This window comes from Papaver somniferum, chromosome 9 (assembly GCF_003573695.1).
Source record: "Papaver somniferum cultivar HN1 chromosome 9, ASM357369v1, whole genome shotgun sequence".
Lineage (NCBI taxonomy): Eukaryota > Viridiplantae > Streptophyta > Magnoliopsida > Ranunculales > Papaveraceae > Papaver > Papaver somniferum.
Genome location: NC_039366.1, coordinates 158,139,180 through 158,156,620, shown reverse-complemented (window position 1 = coordinate 158,156,620; position 17,441 = coordinate 158,139,180). Strand labels below are relative to the sequence as shown.

Below are 17,441 nucleotides of genomic sequence, written 5' to 3'. Positions count from 1 at the left end.
AGGGTTTAAAAATAATAATGTCCCAGTCCAAAAAGTGTCCAAAAATAAAAAGAAAAATTACAAAAAATAAAACCCTATTTACAGTTTCTAAAAATAAACCAAAATAACTATATACAAAATCTTCTTCTTCACTCCTTTCAGATTCCTCTTTTCTTTCCTTCTTTGGCGATGTTTTCCTTTTATAGCACTTTTTCTTTCCTTGTAGCTTCGCTCGAAATCTGAAAAGAATCAAAAAATACCAAAGGCGTAAAAGAGAACAAAAATTCTAAAAGAAATAAAATAAATCTAAAACCTAAAACCTAATACAAATCCCCGGCAGCGGCGCCAAAAATTGATGTAGTTTTTAAGTGGTAGTAAAGTTCGTTCAACTCGGATTATGTAGACTCGATTTTAGACTCAAATTAAAATAGAAAACTTAAAAAGAAATTGTATTCAAGTTTATAAAAAGCACTGAGACTTTGGATTCCACCAATCTCCAATTTTTATGTGATTTAATATAGTCAATATTTATGCAACTCTTTACGTTTAACGTGATTCTAATATTTTCGCCTAGACAAGTAGATTCTCAAAACAATAGTTGTAAATCGAAAGCATGGACCATCAAAAGATTTAACCTAAGCATGACCCATCAATTGAGAACACAACCACTTAATCAGAATCATATATTCGATTTCAGTTCAGTGCAAATAATCATAAAAGAATTACGAAAATTAAATTAAATAGAATTTACCACATAATAATTGGAAAAATGGCTTCCTCCGTCGCCTCAGCAATGGGGTTTAGCGCCTCACATTAATCACTTGCTCAAAATATTTGTTTATGGTTCAAAAGTTGATTAAAAGATAAAAAACTATAACTCTGAATGTTTGCAATGGTGTATTGGAGTCGCAAAACGAATGACTGACTGTTACAAAGAAGTTACTGTAGCAGAGTTACAAATTTGAGACGCTGTTCTTATTTGCAACAAATGTTCTTCAGCAGCAGCAGCAGAAATACGGGTTTCCTGCAACTTGATCAATTCGCCTTTGTAGTGTTACAAACTCCTCTGCGACTGCTCCAATAACTTCGTTTTTCTTCCCTGGGAGTTAAACACACCTTTTATACTACTCAGAAACCTAAAAATAGCGATTAATTCTCTCTTTTTCTTTTCGTGCAAGCCACGGAAATAATCTCTTCTGCCGACTTCCTTAATCGTTTATGAGACTTCCAAACCATCCTAAACTCTTCCTTAGATAGAATACTACCTTAGGAAACAATATCACGCGTTTAGTCTCCCTGGAATTCCTAAAATAATTCCACAAAGTTTTCGTGCAAAACTCAAACTCTGTTTCCTTTTCCCGGCTTATCCAGCCCAATTCGATTGATTCCAGCGCACATACCAGGTCTTTTTAGTTGAATCACGTCCAGCCCAGCAAATTTCAGTGATTGAATCTCACTAAAACATCTTCGAAATCCAATCGAAAGTTTGGTTCTTCGCTGGTTATTTCTTCCCGCCTTTTTCTGAATTTAAACGAAGAAGATGACCTCCCCCTATCCTGTGTTGGTATCCCTTTAGCAGCTGCCTGGAAATGGATGCCCCTTAGTAATTGGTCACCCCTTATCCATTTGAGGGGTCCGAATAACAAGTGTCCTCCGGGGGTTCCCCGCGCAACTTTTCGAGCTGATTTTTCCGAAAATGTTTGTTGGCCAAAAATACCTACACACACATAAAACACCATAATAAGTACAAAAATGAGCACTATCAATATATAGAATCGAGACAAATTAGACACAAAAATGTGTCTATCATTTATGAATTAGTTTTCTTTCAAAATCATCATTCACTTTCGATGGTTTATAATAATTGCATGATTGATGTATTGCAATAAGATTGAAGGTTTTTTAGTTAAGTCTAGAATTGATTGAACTTACATCCATATCTATAGCTAATTTAGGGTTAATCATCGAGCGATAACCTTGAATGTGAGTAGCATGATGTGATTGCGGATTGTAGTGATATTTTCCTGTGATCATATGCAGAAATTGACCTTTGTTCGAATTGTTTGCTCAAAGTATTTCAATTGCATTGATTAGCCTATTTCACCAATATTAATGATTTTTGGGAATTGAACTTGATTAGCGCAAGGCGTCGGGTTATTCTCTAGGTAGTATTCATACTTGCATCGTTTTACATGTGAGTGTGATTATTTTAAGAAACTAACAGAGTAACTTGGTCTCTTGATACTCGAGGGATTTTGATGATAGCGAGATTAAAAATGAACTCTAATCATACATTCAATACTTATTTACAATTGAAGATCAACCTTTTATCCAATATTTCCACATTATCCTTGATTTGCGTGCTTTAATTTTATATTAGTTTATTTACATAAAAGTTATAAAATCCCCCTATTGTTTTATATAGGAAACCGAAATATATTGACAACCCAAGACCTCTCTGTGGGAACAATCCTTTCTTACCCTTGCTATATAATATATTTTGAGTAGTGATAAAGTAATATTATTTTTGACACATACGACAACGATCATTCTACTGGTGTGAAAGTTGGTCTTTGAGGTTAGGGGGAGTGACTTTCTGTAATTGTTATTTAGCTAACGGTTTTGCAAGGCTAGCCGCAGAGGTGATGGCTTCGTTTCCCTCAGCAGTGGTTGCTGCATTGAGGGCTTCATATTTTCTCTCCTTAGACTCCTCCCTTTTTCTTTTCCTGTTTTTGTTGTGTATCTAATCGTTCTTCGTTTAGGATTACCTCTGCTAAGTTTCACATTCTCACATCTTTCTAATCTTCCTTGATTTCCATTTCACCAATAGGTATTGGAAAGCGGAGGTACTGGTGGTATGTCGAAGCAGTTCCTCGTAGGAAATGGACCCACAATCTCCCCATGAGCACGTTGTACGCTGATAGTGCATCAACCACGCAAAATCTGGTATTTGTTATCATCGAACCTTCTATGGCCTGCAAAACTATTTCTCCCTTTGGCCTAGATGTGGCCCCGTTGAAGCCATAGATGGTGCAAGTTGATGAATCCATTTGCTCGTCTTTTAGGCCCATCATTTGGAATGGTTCATAAAATAAAACATTTAACGAGCTGCCTCTGTCTATGAGTACCTTCGTTACATTCCACCTGTGGATAGGAAGTGTTATTACTAATGGGTCATTGTGCATCTCAACTTCTTGGTTAATGTCTTTTTGCTGAAAATGTCAGCGGGGTTGCCATTCAATCCTCCCATACATTGGTAGAAGGTCATGTGAGCTTGAAAACTTCATGGGACTCGATTTTCCTATGGTTACGTGCTAACTCAAGGATTTCACCAGGTAACGAGGACGGGGTTTGTCTGAATAGGTGATCATGTTCAGAAATTTCCCATCCTCGGGTAATTGGACCCTTTTTTGGGGTGGTGCGAAAGTTGTGGCAGGTAGCTGGATATATTCTCTGAGCTTACCTTCGTCAATTGACCTTTGTATGGTATGCATTAGGTGTAGGCAGTTCTCTGTTGTGTGTCCGTAGTAGTGATGATGTTCGCAGTAGTCCTTGGACTCCTTTGTTTTTCCTATTGCTTACCTTTGGTGCTTGGTACGGGAAATCGTGCTTTTCTCATTTTTTTCTCAAAATCTGCGTAACATTTATGTTGAGATTTGTGAAGACCTTATCCGTGGAGTTTTTCTTAGCTTCCTGTCCTTGTACCTTGTTTTTTTATCCCTTGGCCCTGATTTACCTGCTCCTTCTCCACTTCGCTTGTTGGAATCGGGAACTGGCTTGAGTGAATTTGTCTTTACACTGGTGTGGTCCCTTTGATCAGATCCCTTGGGTTGTCTCTAGCCTGATAAACCGGTCTTGGATGACCCGCAACTCCCCTTCTGATTCCACGGTTCGGATGTGAAGTTATACGAAGATAGCAGATGTTCTGTCCAAACCATACTTGTAACAGTTAATGATGATCTCGAGGTTAAATTTTCCAATTGCTTGACATATCCTCTGCCACCTTTCAGTGTACTGATGTAATGTTTCCCTTAGGCCGATGGCTAAGGAAAATAAATGCTCCAAACCAACCTTCGTTGTCTTGTTGTTCATGTATGTTTCTAAAAATACGCTTGATAGTTGATCAAAAAAGTCTATGGAGTTCGCTGGCAGGTTACCGAACCATACTAGTGTGGATCCTTTCAGACTTGCTAGAAAAAAAACCTGCATAAAACAACCTTATCCTTTTCCCAATGAGCTAAGATATGGGTATAATATCTTAGATGCACAATAGGGTCAGCTATACCATCATAATGATGGAATGCAGGTAAAGGACATTTGGCGGGAATAGGTTAGTTTAGAAGGTATGATGTCAATGGATATGGTTTAGCCTCCTGAAGTACTTCCTCTAGGCGTGTTCCTGCTTAGCCCGTCTTTAGGTTCTAGATTTATTTTCTCATTCGTTACACTTGTTCCATTACCATTTCGACTTTGCTAGATCCCCTGGACAAAGCCTCTGTGTAATATGATTGTGTTGGTTGATAACTGAGGTCAACCTTAGTGTTCTCATTTCTTTACCCTCTGACATGGTGTGGTTCGTGGGGACGAAGGTGTCTTTTGTTATTTCCTGAAATTGCCTCTTGATCATGCCTTTGCTGAGCAGGTGGTGCACGGGATCCTTCGACTTGTCCTTCTAGCTGGTTCTGCAAATTTTGGTTCTCTTGGGCCATGACTAGTATGGCATCATCTTGATCTTTTTTGCGTTGCAACAATGCTGCTACTCGAGCTACCATTTGTGCTTCATTTGAGGCTCTGCCTCCTTGGGGTGTGGTGTCAACAGGATTCTGGGAATACTCTTACACAACCTCTATGATCGGGGAATCAGGGTCCACCAATGGTGTTAAGTTTCCCAAACCTCCTATAGTGTTGGGGATGGGTGGTGCACAGCCTTTGTTAGCAGCAGGAGGCTGCGTAACGATTGCTGGTTGGTGTAGAGGCATCCCATAAAGTGGTTAGACTCCTAATGTTTGGCCCATTACTTCTGCACGAATAGGTGGTCCTTTTGCTCCTATCCTTAGTGATGCTTCGCTTTGAACGTCCTCAGCTTTGATCCTAAGGTTAGTATTTGCCAAGGTTTGATCCTCTCGTGTGTGACATCAGGTCTGGAACTCGATGGTATATCACTTGGTTTGTCAATTTCCTAAAGAATATCTTCCTGCACATAGAAGAAAAAGACAAGTATGGTATGTTGTGTATACCTTTGTTGTAGTAATGCTTTTGTCTGCAAATTTGGTGTTGTAACTTTTCTGAGTTCGAATCTAATAGAACTATCCAATCGTTGGGACTTAGCTCATAGTAATGTAAGACGATGAAAACGTGATTTTCAAAGATTCCTAGTTTTGAAACAAAATTGGAATAAAAGCGCTTTTTAAATGCTGTTGAGATTCCCTAATAATTAGAGATACTCAGATCCAGAGTATATGTTCTCGTGCAAAGTATGCTACGTAAAAACGACCTTGATGCTTCTAGGAGCACCCTTTTCTGACTAGTTTGTAGATCTGTGAATTTTCAAGATTTTTGAGTATTAAGACTTCAAAAACTTGTAAAACAAAGATGACTCCTCACTAGGAAGTGAGATCTATATCTCCAGCTCTTAGATACGACTTTGTAAAGAAGATCAGATTAAAATAATGACGAAATAGCGAAAAATTTGAAAAACCAAACTTTGGTAAGTTTAAACAGAAAATTACTAGCTTTACAAGGGAGTGTGGTGTCAGAATAAGATGTACCAAATGAGGGAGTATGTATGATCTACAGATTTTGCTGTATTTTGGTATTATTGGGATTCAAACACAAACTACTCAGGTGAAACAATGTTTTTTCAAGCTTCCAGCCAGGAATCAAATTCTCATATGTTGTGATGGTGCATCTAAAGGGAATCCATAGAATGCTGGCTTTGGGTTTGTGGAAAGGGATGAGATTGGTGGGTGTACGGGTGCAGCTTTTGGAGGCTTGAGGATAGCAACCAATTATATGGATGAGGTGATGGCATTGGTGATTCCAGGTGAGTGGGCAATCAGAAAAAGATATATGGAGGCATCCTTTAGTCTGGACTCTAAGGCAGTGTTGCAGGTCTTTATTAATAATAAAATACCATGGATAGTAGAATCCAGATGGAAGAACATTAAGAGGAACATTAGTAACATTTCATTCAGACACTCTTACAGGGAGATAAACTTTTCAGCAGATAGGATGGCTAAGAATGGAGTACTTCTTGCAAGAGGGACTGTATTATTCTATCAAGAAAAACTTGGATGCTTGGGAGGATTGGAGAATGAAGATAGAGTGTATTTTAGATTCAGTTCTTGAAGCATAATTTGTGTGTTTTTTTTGTTCTTTTTTATCTTTCTTTGGTTTGTAAATTTTTTCAGTTTATGGCTGTTAGCCTTTTTGTATAACTTTGGTTTCATTCGGTAATAAAAATTTATATGACCTAGCAAAATAAAAAAAAAATAGCGAAAAACTAAAACTTCTAAAGTCCGTTTATAGTGCCAAACTGTGACTACTAATTTTCCCGATAGTCTACGTAATTCAATCTACTCAGGTGACCTTATACTACGAAGTAAAAACACCTCAGGAGAGATCATATGTGAGTAATAAGGGTACGTTCTCCGAGATGATAACTAAGATAATAAAGATAAACTAGCTACTACAATAAATGATAAAGTAAATGCAGCTAATTTAACAATCAACACACGAGATTACGTGGTTCAATTTTCGCCTACGTCCACGGGGTAATAAGTAGTGATTGTTATTAAGGTTTGAATGTGGTTACAAGCTCTTAAATGTTATGAGAGAAATGAAACCGAGCCAAATAGAGGTACAAGAACACAGTCTCTAAGTATTCAATACAAATTTAAGCTCTTCTCAGTTCTCTCTCCTAGTAACTGCGTGTCCCTTCTTTGGAGAAGAGGCTGAGTATTTATAGCGCCTTCTCGATCAGGGACATCTTTGCTTCCTTCAGCTCCATCGAGATGTGATGATCTTCGTCCAATCTTGTACCTTCATTGGCTGCTAACTTTGTCCATCCAAAGGGTGCCATGTCATCGACTCCACGTGAGAGAAGAACACACGCCAGAGCCTCTTTATCGTTGCTTTAATGCTGAGTCGACCTCTTAGCCGCATCTGACGTGCAGACACCTCCACGTGTCTAGGTTACAGGGCCGTACCAAGTAGTTAGGAAACATAGGAAGCCACCTAAGGCCTCCAGATGACAGAGGCACCCAAATTTTTTTATTTTTTTCGCTTTTGTCTGTATGTATACTAATTCCTATGTATTTCACCCATTGGAGAAAAAAAATGAAACTACATGGACATTTTATCTTTGGCCACAATTGGTATTCACCTTTTTGCTGTACAAAAGTAAAAACCTCACTTTTTTTTATTTTTTGATGCTAGGTATAGGCCCGTCCTGCCCCCTGGCAGCGTAGCCACCGGCTTACTCCTCATTGAGCAAATTCGGCCCTCTTAAACCCATGTTAAAGTAAAAACCTCACTTGCTAAACAAGTTATGTTCTTTTGATGATAGCACTTGAAAAGTACTTGTATCAAGCTTCAATAATATTATCTAAAGCATGACATGGGTTCTGATATTGATGGGCATAACTTATATGCCGAAATGAAAGTTCTAAAAAGTTATTTGCCAGAAGAAACTGTAAGGGAAGTTGAAGTATTTATTTCTTAAACAATTTCTTATACAATATGGAAGGTTACTACCCAAATGCAGAAATTTTATACGAGATTTTATTGACAATTTCAGTTACAGTTGCCTCTGTAGAAAGAATTTTTTCAAAGTTGAAGCTGACGAAGCCTTATCTTCGGTCGGCAAACATCACAAGAAAGATTGAATGACCTAGCAATATTATTTATCGAGGTATATATGGTGAACAGCATTGACTACGATGCAATAATTGATGAATTTGCATTGAGGAGGCCAGGAAGGTCAATTTTTAGTAGATTAGCTACTTATATGTAGTCGTTTCTATTTGCAAATTTTATTGTGTGTTTCTTTTTATTTTAAATGATCAGAGATTTTTTTTTATGGCCCTATTTTCGATATTTGCCTAGGGCCTCTAAAAAGTTTGGTAGGGCTCTGCTAGGCTAAGATCTACATTTCATCCATCCCCATTGATCTTCATCTACCTCGTGATGAGATAAAGTAACTTTTAGGAATGCTTGGGTGTATCGAGGGCTCATCAATATTACCGGATCCACTCCGCTACCTCATATTCGACTGATGACTGGCTGCCATGTGGACAACCATTATTTGGTATTCACATGGATTTTCTCTCGTACAAACATCAAGGCCTTCGGCTAGCTCAACACCAAATTGTCTATGTTGTTGTTATTCTAATTTTTAAAAATTGGTTGCTCAATGAATACTTCAACTCCAAATTACAGGCCGGCATTTTCGTGTTGGTAAGGTTCATGCAAGAAGGTTGTCTATGTGAAGTGCGGGACTGGAACTGTGAGCTCTCTGTTACTCTGTCTCATTTCTATTACATAAACAAAACAAGAGGCAACTCCAAAGTGAACAAGTGTAAATTAGTGACTTTTGTTTGTTTTCCTGAACCCACTGGCTGCTTCATGCGCCGGCCACCTAAAAAGAAGCTTTATACTTTTAAGGTATATGTGTCTATGGCTATAGCAAGGTCCATCCAAGTCTTCTTGTATGAGGGAAGAATAGAATTGGGCAAGATTGGCTTGGTCCTGCCTGAAATGTATATATGTCCAAGTATATAAGGATCACAGTTATGAAATTTTACACCTCACACCATAATTTTATACTGTATTTATATGTGAACCATAACCTGACAGAACCCCAATGGAACTTCACCACTAGGCAGCAATGTCACTACCTTAGACTTCGGAAGCTTCAATGTACCAAAGGGAGTAGAAACCAATTGATTAGGTCAGATTGGTTTCATCACTGAGGAGCTTTTCTCTGAGTCTGGGCGCGTCAATGTTGCACAAAATGTGTTTTGGTTAGAAACAAGCTGGCGTTGGCTCCATATTGCCGCCAAATTGGAGGTAACCAAATACTTATAAACTTGGTCACATTGTTTTTCCATGTATTCTTTTAATTGGAAGCTTTGATTGAAAAGTTCCCACTTGCTTATTTTATTCAGGGGGTGAAACTGGAGAGCTGTTTGAATTCAAGTTTATGCCTTCCTATTAAACCGAAGGTAGTTGTAGCTTGTAGGTCTCCGAGCGTCGACCTCTAACATTTTCATGGACAATGCTGCTTATAGGGAATACCTGTTCAATACTTATGGGGTATGATCTGTGGAAATGGAGAGTGTGGCTGTAGTTACAGCAAGTATATGTTTTATGAAGTTCTTTCATTCTTTCATGTATTTTGCTAAGGTAATATCATTAATGGTGTTTTGCAGACTAGCCTGTCGAGTGGCCTGCCTGTGATCGTCTTTCGAGGGCTATCTGATTTAGCAAGAGGACAACGAGGACAAAGTGCAGTGAATATATTTGGACACCTAGCAGCTCTCAATGCCGCCAAAGCTGTGAATCAGTTCATTGATATGCTTCCAGTCTACGTTTCCAGAGTCTAATGATAAAAGATTGGTAAACTCATATCTTATATATTGCAACAGTAGGGAAGCAACCTTTGGGCATGTCACTGAAACCAGAGGAGCTGCTTCCAGTTGAGTTTCACCGTTGCAGCTCAATAAACATTAAGAGTTCTATTAAGAGTTCTTAGTGTATTTTTAATTGATAAACCATCTGCCGCGAGCCTCCAAAGCATTAAGAGCATATACATCCGTTTCTACATCTGTATCTTGTGACATTGATATGTAATATACGCTCAGATAGTCAGATATTGCTTCAGTGATGCTATAGCTCACATATTAAACCCAAAATAAAAAGAAACAGACCAAGTCTAAAGTGTTAATAGTAGGTTATGCTAATTTGTTCAAGTACAATATATAATTGTAGCCTTAACTAACAGTACTACACCAGCAGAAAGAAAACCTAAACTGGCTTATTAACAGTTTAGTAGGTGTTAGGGTAACCATGTAAGATTCCCATGTAAGGCAAAGAACCCTGAATATAGTCGTCTAGGTTGAAAGTGTAGTTGCAATCGCCTGCAGTCTGGTGATAAGTGGCTCCCTGTAACATGGTGGAAGAGTTGCTGATGACAACTGACTTGCTCTCGACAGTCTCTTCAGGTTCCATCAAGACATCTTTAGAACCTCTGGAGCCTTGGATCATTTGAGCTTGACGGTCTAGTTTCATTTTCAGCTTCATAACCTGCACCATGTATCAAAAAAGAGTGCATGCATTAGGCAACCCCATTTTAGCAGTTTTATACATGGTTAGTCATGGTCAGAGATGAAAAAAAAAAAAACAGACCTCCTCTTGGAGCTTCAGTTTCTCTCTGGATACAGTATCAAACTCTTGTTTAAGTGAATCGTAAAGGCGTTCCAGGTTCTTAGCCTTCCACCTAGCACGGCGGTTTTGAAACCAAACAGCAACCTTTCGAGGTTGAAGACCTAGTTCCTGAGCCAACTTAATTTTCCTCTCAGGTTCAAGTTTTATTTCCTCCTGAAAGCTCCTCTCCAGTGACTCTATCTGATCCCACCTCATCCTTCTCTTCCTTTCCGCATGATTGTTGTTCTCATCGTGGGCGCTGTTGTTGTTGCTACTGTTGCTGTTACTGTTACTATTGTGATTGTTGTTGTTACTTAGATGAGTCCTTTCCACCTCCCCAGCTTGATGATGACCACCTAGTAGAAACGCAAAACAATCAGCTTATGTTAGCATTTACTGATACAAATAAATGCAGGACCTAAAAAAATATGGAAATTACTAAGAAAACTTGGCAAATTGTTACCGACCTGGAAAGGGGTGGTAGTTGTAATCATACAGGAATGCTACAGTATGTTCTCCTCCTACTCCACTAGCCATTAATGGTTTTACAGTCTCATTCCATGCCATCTTGTTCGTCTTCTTGCTACTCCAACAGTCCAACCCAGAGAGTCTTATATATACTGCATGTGAGAGAGAGGGGGAGAAAGAGAGAAGACTTTTGGGTGTTGAAAAGTAAGGACGTGGGGACAAAAGAGAGGGTATCAGAGGTCACCATCTGGTCCCCTGAGGTACAATCACTAGCCCTAGCTTGCAGCTGACTAGATGCTGCTTGCTCCCTCCCACGCCTATTAAATAATAAATGCCAAGTTGCTGATTCCCCTTGCTCTCTTCATGATCAGAATTCAGAGTCTTCCATTCAGACAAAACCAAGAATCAGAGACACAGGTCACACAACCATATCTCTCTCTCTCTCTCTATGTATCTATATACTTTATGCAGTTAGGCACGATGAAGGTTGAGTAGACTAGGGACATTTTGAGGCACCCAAAAGGTACCACTCTTCTGTCCTGCAATTTCCTTTACTGATTTTGTCCGTCACTGAGTCAGAAAACATGCACACAAGTCAGAAGACATGCATACAAGGTGAAAGGAAAGAGTAAGTACAGAGAAGAGTGAGAGAGACAAATAAGAAAATCCTACATAACAAAGATTAAGGGTATCTTTATCTATGAGGCGGTTACTTCTTAAGTTGCTCTAAATCTCAATCCCTACCTTAATGTGCTATAGCGGTTTCACCCCTACCTCATAACCAGCAATGAGACATTATATGCAGCTGCAAGTTCAATCTCCTTCTACTAATTAAGTGTGAGAACTACATTTTTAATTTTTCTCCCCAGAACACTATGAAGGTCAGGTCCTGAAAATAAACCTCAATAAAAATCACAAAACTAGATGTTATAAGTTACTCATGGTAGTTTTTTTGGTAGGCGTATGCCATGGTCCAATGGACTATATTAGTTTAGTTCTTGGTGTATAAAGTAGGGATCTTGTTTATGTTTGATATTTGTTTAGTATGCAAGTGTTTGGGGTCTTGACTCCTTCCTGTTCACACCTCATGCCAAGAGAAAAGAAAGGTTTCTTCCAATGTGAAACAAGAACAAACAGAAGATGTCTCTTGGACATAAACAGTACCTTCTAAGAAAATTACAAAAAGGAAAAGGGTTGTCATAGAAACCTAAACCATGCGTGTGTGCTCTTGGATCTGAGGTCTGACGCTGACATATTCGTAGCATCTAGAGTGGACACACCTGAAAAGTCATATTGATTTAACGGTTGATTTGATCAGCACCACCCAATCAACGGATTACCAGAATTTGGTAAACTGAGATACAATGAATAATTGGACATAAGAAAGAAGTATACTCATTAAGAACTTCAGATGTGCAGGAGCGCAATGGTCCACTTCGTTTTGTGCGCACACATGAGCCTACAACTACGCCGAGCTGCCTGTTACATTGTAGACAAAAACAGTTGGACAACGGATCACCCTACCAAGGGTCTACAGTTTCTACTTACGACACATGAAATCCTTGATAAACAAAACACGGTATGAAACCAAATGTAGGAAAACCCGCAAATATTTGTTTTAGTTCAGATAGTTAAATAGGTGGACCTGAACCAAGGTATACAAGTTCAGTTCCAATTTGGTCTTTCAAGTATGTAACACTCCATATTGGAGATAAAAAAAGGTGTGACATAGAAGGCAGGACTCGCTCTACGAATACTTATTCAAAGACAAACACATATAGCAAGAGCTAGAAAAGTAATCTAACCCCAAGTTTAAGCCTCCGAGGCTATTATAGGTGAACTGGGTAAACCTCAAACCATCTCGAAAATTGAAAAGGAATAAATATTGTACCTCAACCGCTTCTTAACATGCTCAAAAAAAGTAGTTGCAAGGCACATCACTAATCCAAACCTAACAAGAATGTTATCATCGTCTCATCTGCAAACATATAAAAACAAAAGATGCCACAAGAACTGAGATATGAATATTCATCAAGGATATAATATAATTTCAATAACAACAATATGGTATCAACCCTTCACAGTGAATATCATTGCATAGTAAAATCAGGAACCACATGGACCAGAGTAAACACCAACAATGTTATTTCTGTTGCTACCTCAAAAGTTCCCTTATTTGTTTCACAAGGGATAGAGATAGGTATTATAAATCCAGCTTTTAGAGTCTTTCTAGTCAAGCTTTTCATGGAAAACCTGACTTCAATTGGTCCCAACTTCCCAAGTCCCTGATTATTACTGTCTGAGTGTCGATCCAGCGACACGATTCTGTTTTCCATTGTATCATCTTTTATGGAATCATCCAAAAAACATTTGTACATTACCTTCTGACCACCATCCTTTTACGGCGTGACCGCGTGATTTATGACTTCTAACAAGAGGAATGGTATAGACAGTAATACTCACGAGCAACAGTCCACGTACCAATGAGAAGTAGGAACTACAAGAGTAACCTCCCTAGATAAACATGTACCAATTGTAGACACATTTCACTATAGCACGTAGTTCTTACAAAAGCATAGATTTCACACACAAAACTATGTATTCTAACAAAAACTTATTTTTTGAAGGCATTCTACGCTTTGAAAAAACAAAAAAGGGCACAAAATTTTGTAGGTATCTAAGTTATCCCCATTGTATCATTTTCTACTCAGCTTCTCATATGAGCATATAACAACATTGTATGGAATAATGGGATGAAATCAAACCATATGCTTCCATGCACCAATTAAACTGAGTACGAAACTTATCCTTCAATCACAACCTCAAGCAAACACCGAAATCGATAAACCTACAACCTAAGTACTCCAGACAATCAGTTGAATTTGAATTATGTAAAGTATAGATGAAAGAGTAAAACTAGAATTGGGCCACTGACATTCAGAAAATTCCTACTCTGTATCAGATTGCAAAACAATGTGAAACAGTTTTGCTGCAATTGATATTGAAATTTCCAAAACAAAACCCTAATGAAATCAACAACTAACCTAAATTCTTTTGTAAGAATCCAATTCCAATATCTTTGATCATCTAAGTTTTTAACGGCGTCGGCATAAACAATCCCTTCCAATATAAACAAATTTCCTGCACAAACAACAACAGATAGAAATTAACAGTTGCCCGCATCAGTTGCAAGAAATACATACACCTCTAAACCCTAATTTCAAAATTTCTGATCAAAAGATTCACGAACCGCAGAATACGAACCTTATTACTAAGACCCGGAGTGGTGATGATGAAAATTTAATGGGGTGCGGAAGCAAAATTGTCAAACTTATGGCGGGAATTTTATTCAACCAATCCCGCTCCCGCCAATTTTGCGGATGGAAGCAGGGATGCATCCCATCTGTTATCTGTACAGTAATTGGTATCGAGCCGTTGGCATGTGGCATATTAAAAAGTGGAAATTAAATTATTATCCCTCCTTTTTTTTTTTCATGAGTCTATACAATTATTCTTTAGAAATTTTATAAATGTCCCTAATGTCATAATTGAAATTTTTTAGTAAAAACACAATTTTTATAATTCCACTAGGGACCTTCTTTTTCCTGTCTTTCTTTCTTCCTTTACACTCTCGAAGTTGAGAGAGAAACAAAACCCCTCGCCGTCGCCTGCACCACTACCAACACCTTCACCAGCTCCGCCACCTCCATCAAATTTTCATCAGATCCGGCAGCACCCGACTCGTATCGATTGAATTAGGAATCAGAGAGAAACAAAAAAACGTCGCCTGCACCACTACCAACACCTTCACCAGCTCCGCCACCTCCAACAAATTTATCATCAGATCCGGCAGCATCTGATTCGTATCGATTAAATCAGGAATCAGTGAGAACCTAATCTCCAAATCTCAAACTTGGTCATCAGAAATATTAGATTCATTTCGATTTCAATATTGAATTCAATTTAAAGAACCTAAAATCGATGATGACGGTGTTTGTTCAATTGGGGTTTTTGACTACTTTGAGAAACAAATGCGTTGATCGAATTTAATGCTTTTCCTTTGTATATGTCGGTATACAATGAACTTTTTTATTTTTTGGATGTTGCAGTTGGTGGCTATTGTTGTGGTGGTGGTAGTTATTGATATGATGATGGATGATGTTGTAGTGGAGATGATAATTGTGGTGGTGGTGGTTGTGAAGGTGATGATGATAACAGTGGTGTTCCAGGTATAACAATTGTCCTTTTAGTAAACCTACTTACTTCAATTTTTACGGGATCAACTACTGTTGTTGATCCCATTTATGGTATCAACACCTATTGTTGATCCAATTTTTTATGGGATCAACTACGGTTGTTGATCCATTTATGGGATTAACTCATGTTGTTGACCCAATTTTTTATGGGATCAACTACTGTTGATGGTGGTAGTGACACTATTATAATTGTTATATTGTATTTCCATGTTTTTGATGGTGGTGGAAGGTATAGTTGTAGCGATGGCAGTGGTGGTGGTTGTTTGCGTTTGCAGCAGTGGTGGTGGATGTTCCAACATAGTGTTGGTGCTTGTTGCTATGGTGGTGGTGGTGGATGTTGTTGCGGTGGAGGCGATAATAGTGGATCAACTTCCATTGTTGATCCAAATTAGGGGATCAACTATTGTTGTTGATCCCCTAAATTGGATCAACTTATATTGTTGATCCTTTTTTTTTGATCAACTACTGTTGTTGATCCTTTCAACTTCTATTGTTGACAATATTTTCTTAGATAAGTATAATCATGCTTGTAGTTTAAATCATGCTTGTAGTTTAAATCGTGTAAATTTCTTCCAATGTTGAACTTGTGGTGCAATGGTAGCATGACTAACTCCATGTCAGATGATGCGTGTTCGACTCATGCCAAGTTCACTCCATTTACATGGATCAACTTCTACTGCTGATCCTTTTTTTTTGACTATCATTGTTGATCCCCTAAATTGGATCAACTTCTATTGTTGGTTCTATTTTTTTTTGGATCAACTACTGTTGTTGATACAAAAATATCTGAACCAGTGGTGGTGGCGACGACGGTGGCGGTGGTGGCGGCGGCGGCGGCTGCGGAAGACTAGTGGCGGTGGCGGCGACGAACTAGTGGTGGTGGAGGACTGTTGGTGGTGTAATGGCGGTGGTGAAGGAGTAGTGGTGGAATATTAGTGGTGGTGGCGGTTGGTAGGTGGTGGTTGTTGAGCGGTGGCGGTGGAATGGTAGTTGAATGTTGGTGGTGGTGGTGCTAGTGGTGGTGGTGAAGTGGTAGAGAAAGACATTTGTTCCATTTTGAAATAAAGAAAAATATTATATGGGTGAGGATATTAAGGTAATATAATATTAAATGGATAAGGTTATTAAAAAGTAGGGACATATTTATTGTTGTATAAGGATATATTTATTGGGTGTCAAAAGTAGGGACATATAAATAATGTACCTTATTAAACATGTCTACCCTTCGGACGAAAGCTCTGGAAATACCCGAGAAACCCGAGTTTGATCCGCTTCTCTTTTATCCCAAATAAAGAGCCTATATTTGGGGATACCTCATGGGGCACAATAAGATCCGCCCAACTTACCCGATTCCGCCCGTACCCGCTAAACCCGTGGGTTTTTAATCCGACCCCGCCCGTTGTGGGTGCGGGGTTGGTTATGAAAATAAAAACCCGTTATAGTTCGGTTGGTAGTTGGTATTAGCTAAAACCCGCCCGAAACCGCCCGAAAAAACCCGTTAAATATACACTATTGATAAAACTAATCTTATCCATCCGTTATTGAAACCCTAGTGGTACTAGTAGATAAGATAATCCTCTTTCTCTCCACTTTCTAGTCTCTTCCTCTCTGTTCGGACTCCTCGGTTCTTCTTCTTCCGCTACGACAACAACAACAACTAGTACTTGTTAAGCTTAACAATGAAGACTTATGTTTATGGTTTGATTTTTTAAGTAATTAAAAACTTAAGTACGAAGTATGTTTAAACTTTAAAACATGTGTGTGTGTGAATGATCATTGAATATAAAGTCGGTACAGATATAAACACTATAGGTGAAAAACTTGCAGAAGATATTGAACTACAATCTGAAGCGGGTTTAAGCAGGTTTAAACCCGAACCCGACCGACCCGAAGCGGATGGATTTTTGGGTGCGGGGTTGGTTATAAAAATAAAAACCTGCTACAGTTGGGTTGGTAGTTGGGATTAGCTAAAACCCGACCCGCCCGACCCATGTGCATCTCTAAGGCACACTCACGGTAAAATGAAACATGATTTTTACCATAAGCCGTAAGGGGAGGGGATAAAAATACTATACTATCATTTATCTTAATAATTAAAAAGAAAAAAACTGGGATCATAAGAATCCGAGAATCTAAAATGAAAATTAAGGTAAGACTCATGGTTAAGTGGAGCTGGATCATTTTCTTCCCCGAAAATTAAACCAAAATCTGAAAAACAAACTAAGTCCAATGTTTCACCAAAAAAAAAAAAAAAAAAAAACTAAGTCCAATGAGAGATAACAATTAGCAATATGTGCATGAATAATTCAGTGT

At 38.5% G+C, this 17,441-nt stretch overlaps 1 protein-coding gene and 1 pseudogene across 1 annotated transcript; one reads left to right on the top strand and one right to left on the bottom strand.

The window, feature by feature from the left end:
* The first annotated feature begins 7,597 nt into the window (after window positions 1-7,597).
* LOC113312769 lies at window positions 7,598-9,584 on the top strand (annotated as a pseudogene).
* A 356-nt stretch (window positions 9,585-9,940) lies between these two features.
* Window positions 9,941-14,278, bottom strand: LOC113307701 (putative homeobox-leucine zipper protein ATHB-51). Its single transcript, XM_026556151.1, has 8 exons — window positions 14,137-14,278; window positions 13,917-14,013; window positions 12,764-12,850; window positions 12,268-12,351; window positions 12,080-12,152; window positions 10,872-11,442; window positions 10,387-10,760; window positions 9,941-10,284 (listed from the first exon to the last, which is right to left on the bottom strand). The coding sequence occupies exons 6-8, from the start codon at window positions 10,969-10,971 to the stop codon at window positions 10,027-10,029; spliced, it is 732 nt and encodes a 243-aa protein (XP_026411936.1). The 5' UTR covers window positions 10,972-11,442; window positions 12,080-12,152; window positions 12,268-12,351; window positions 12,764-12,850; window positions 13,917-14,013; window positions 14,137-14,278; the 3' UTR covers window positions 9,941-10,026.
* Window positions 14,279-17,441: the final 3,163 nt, after the last annotated feature.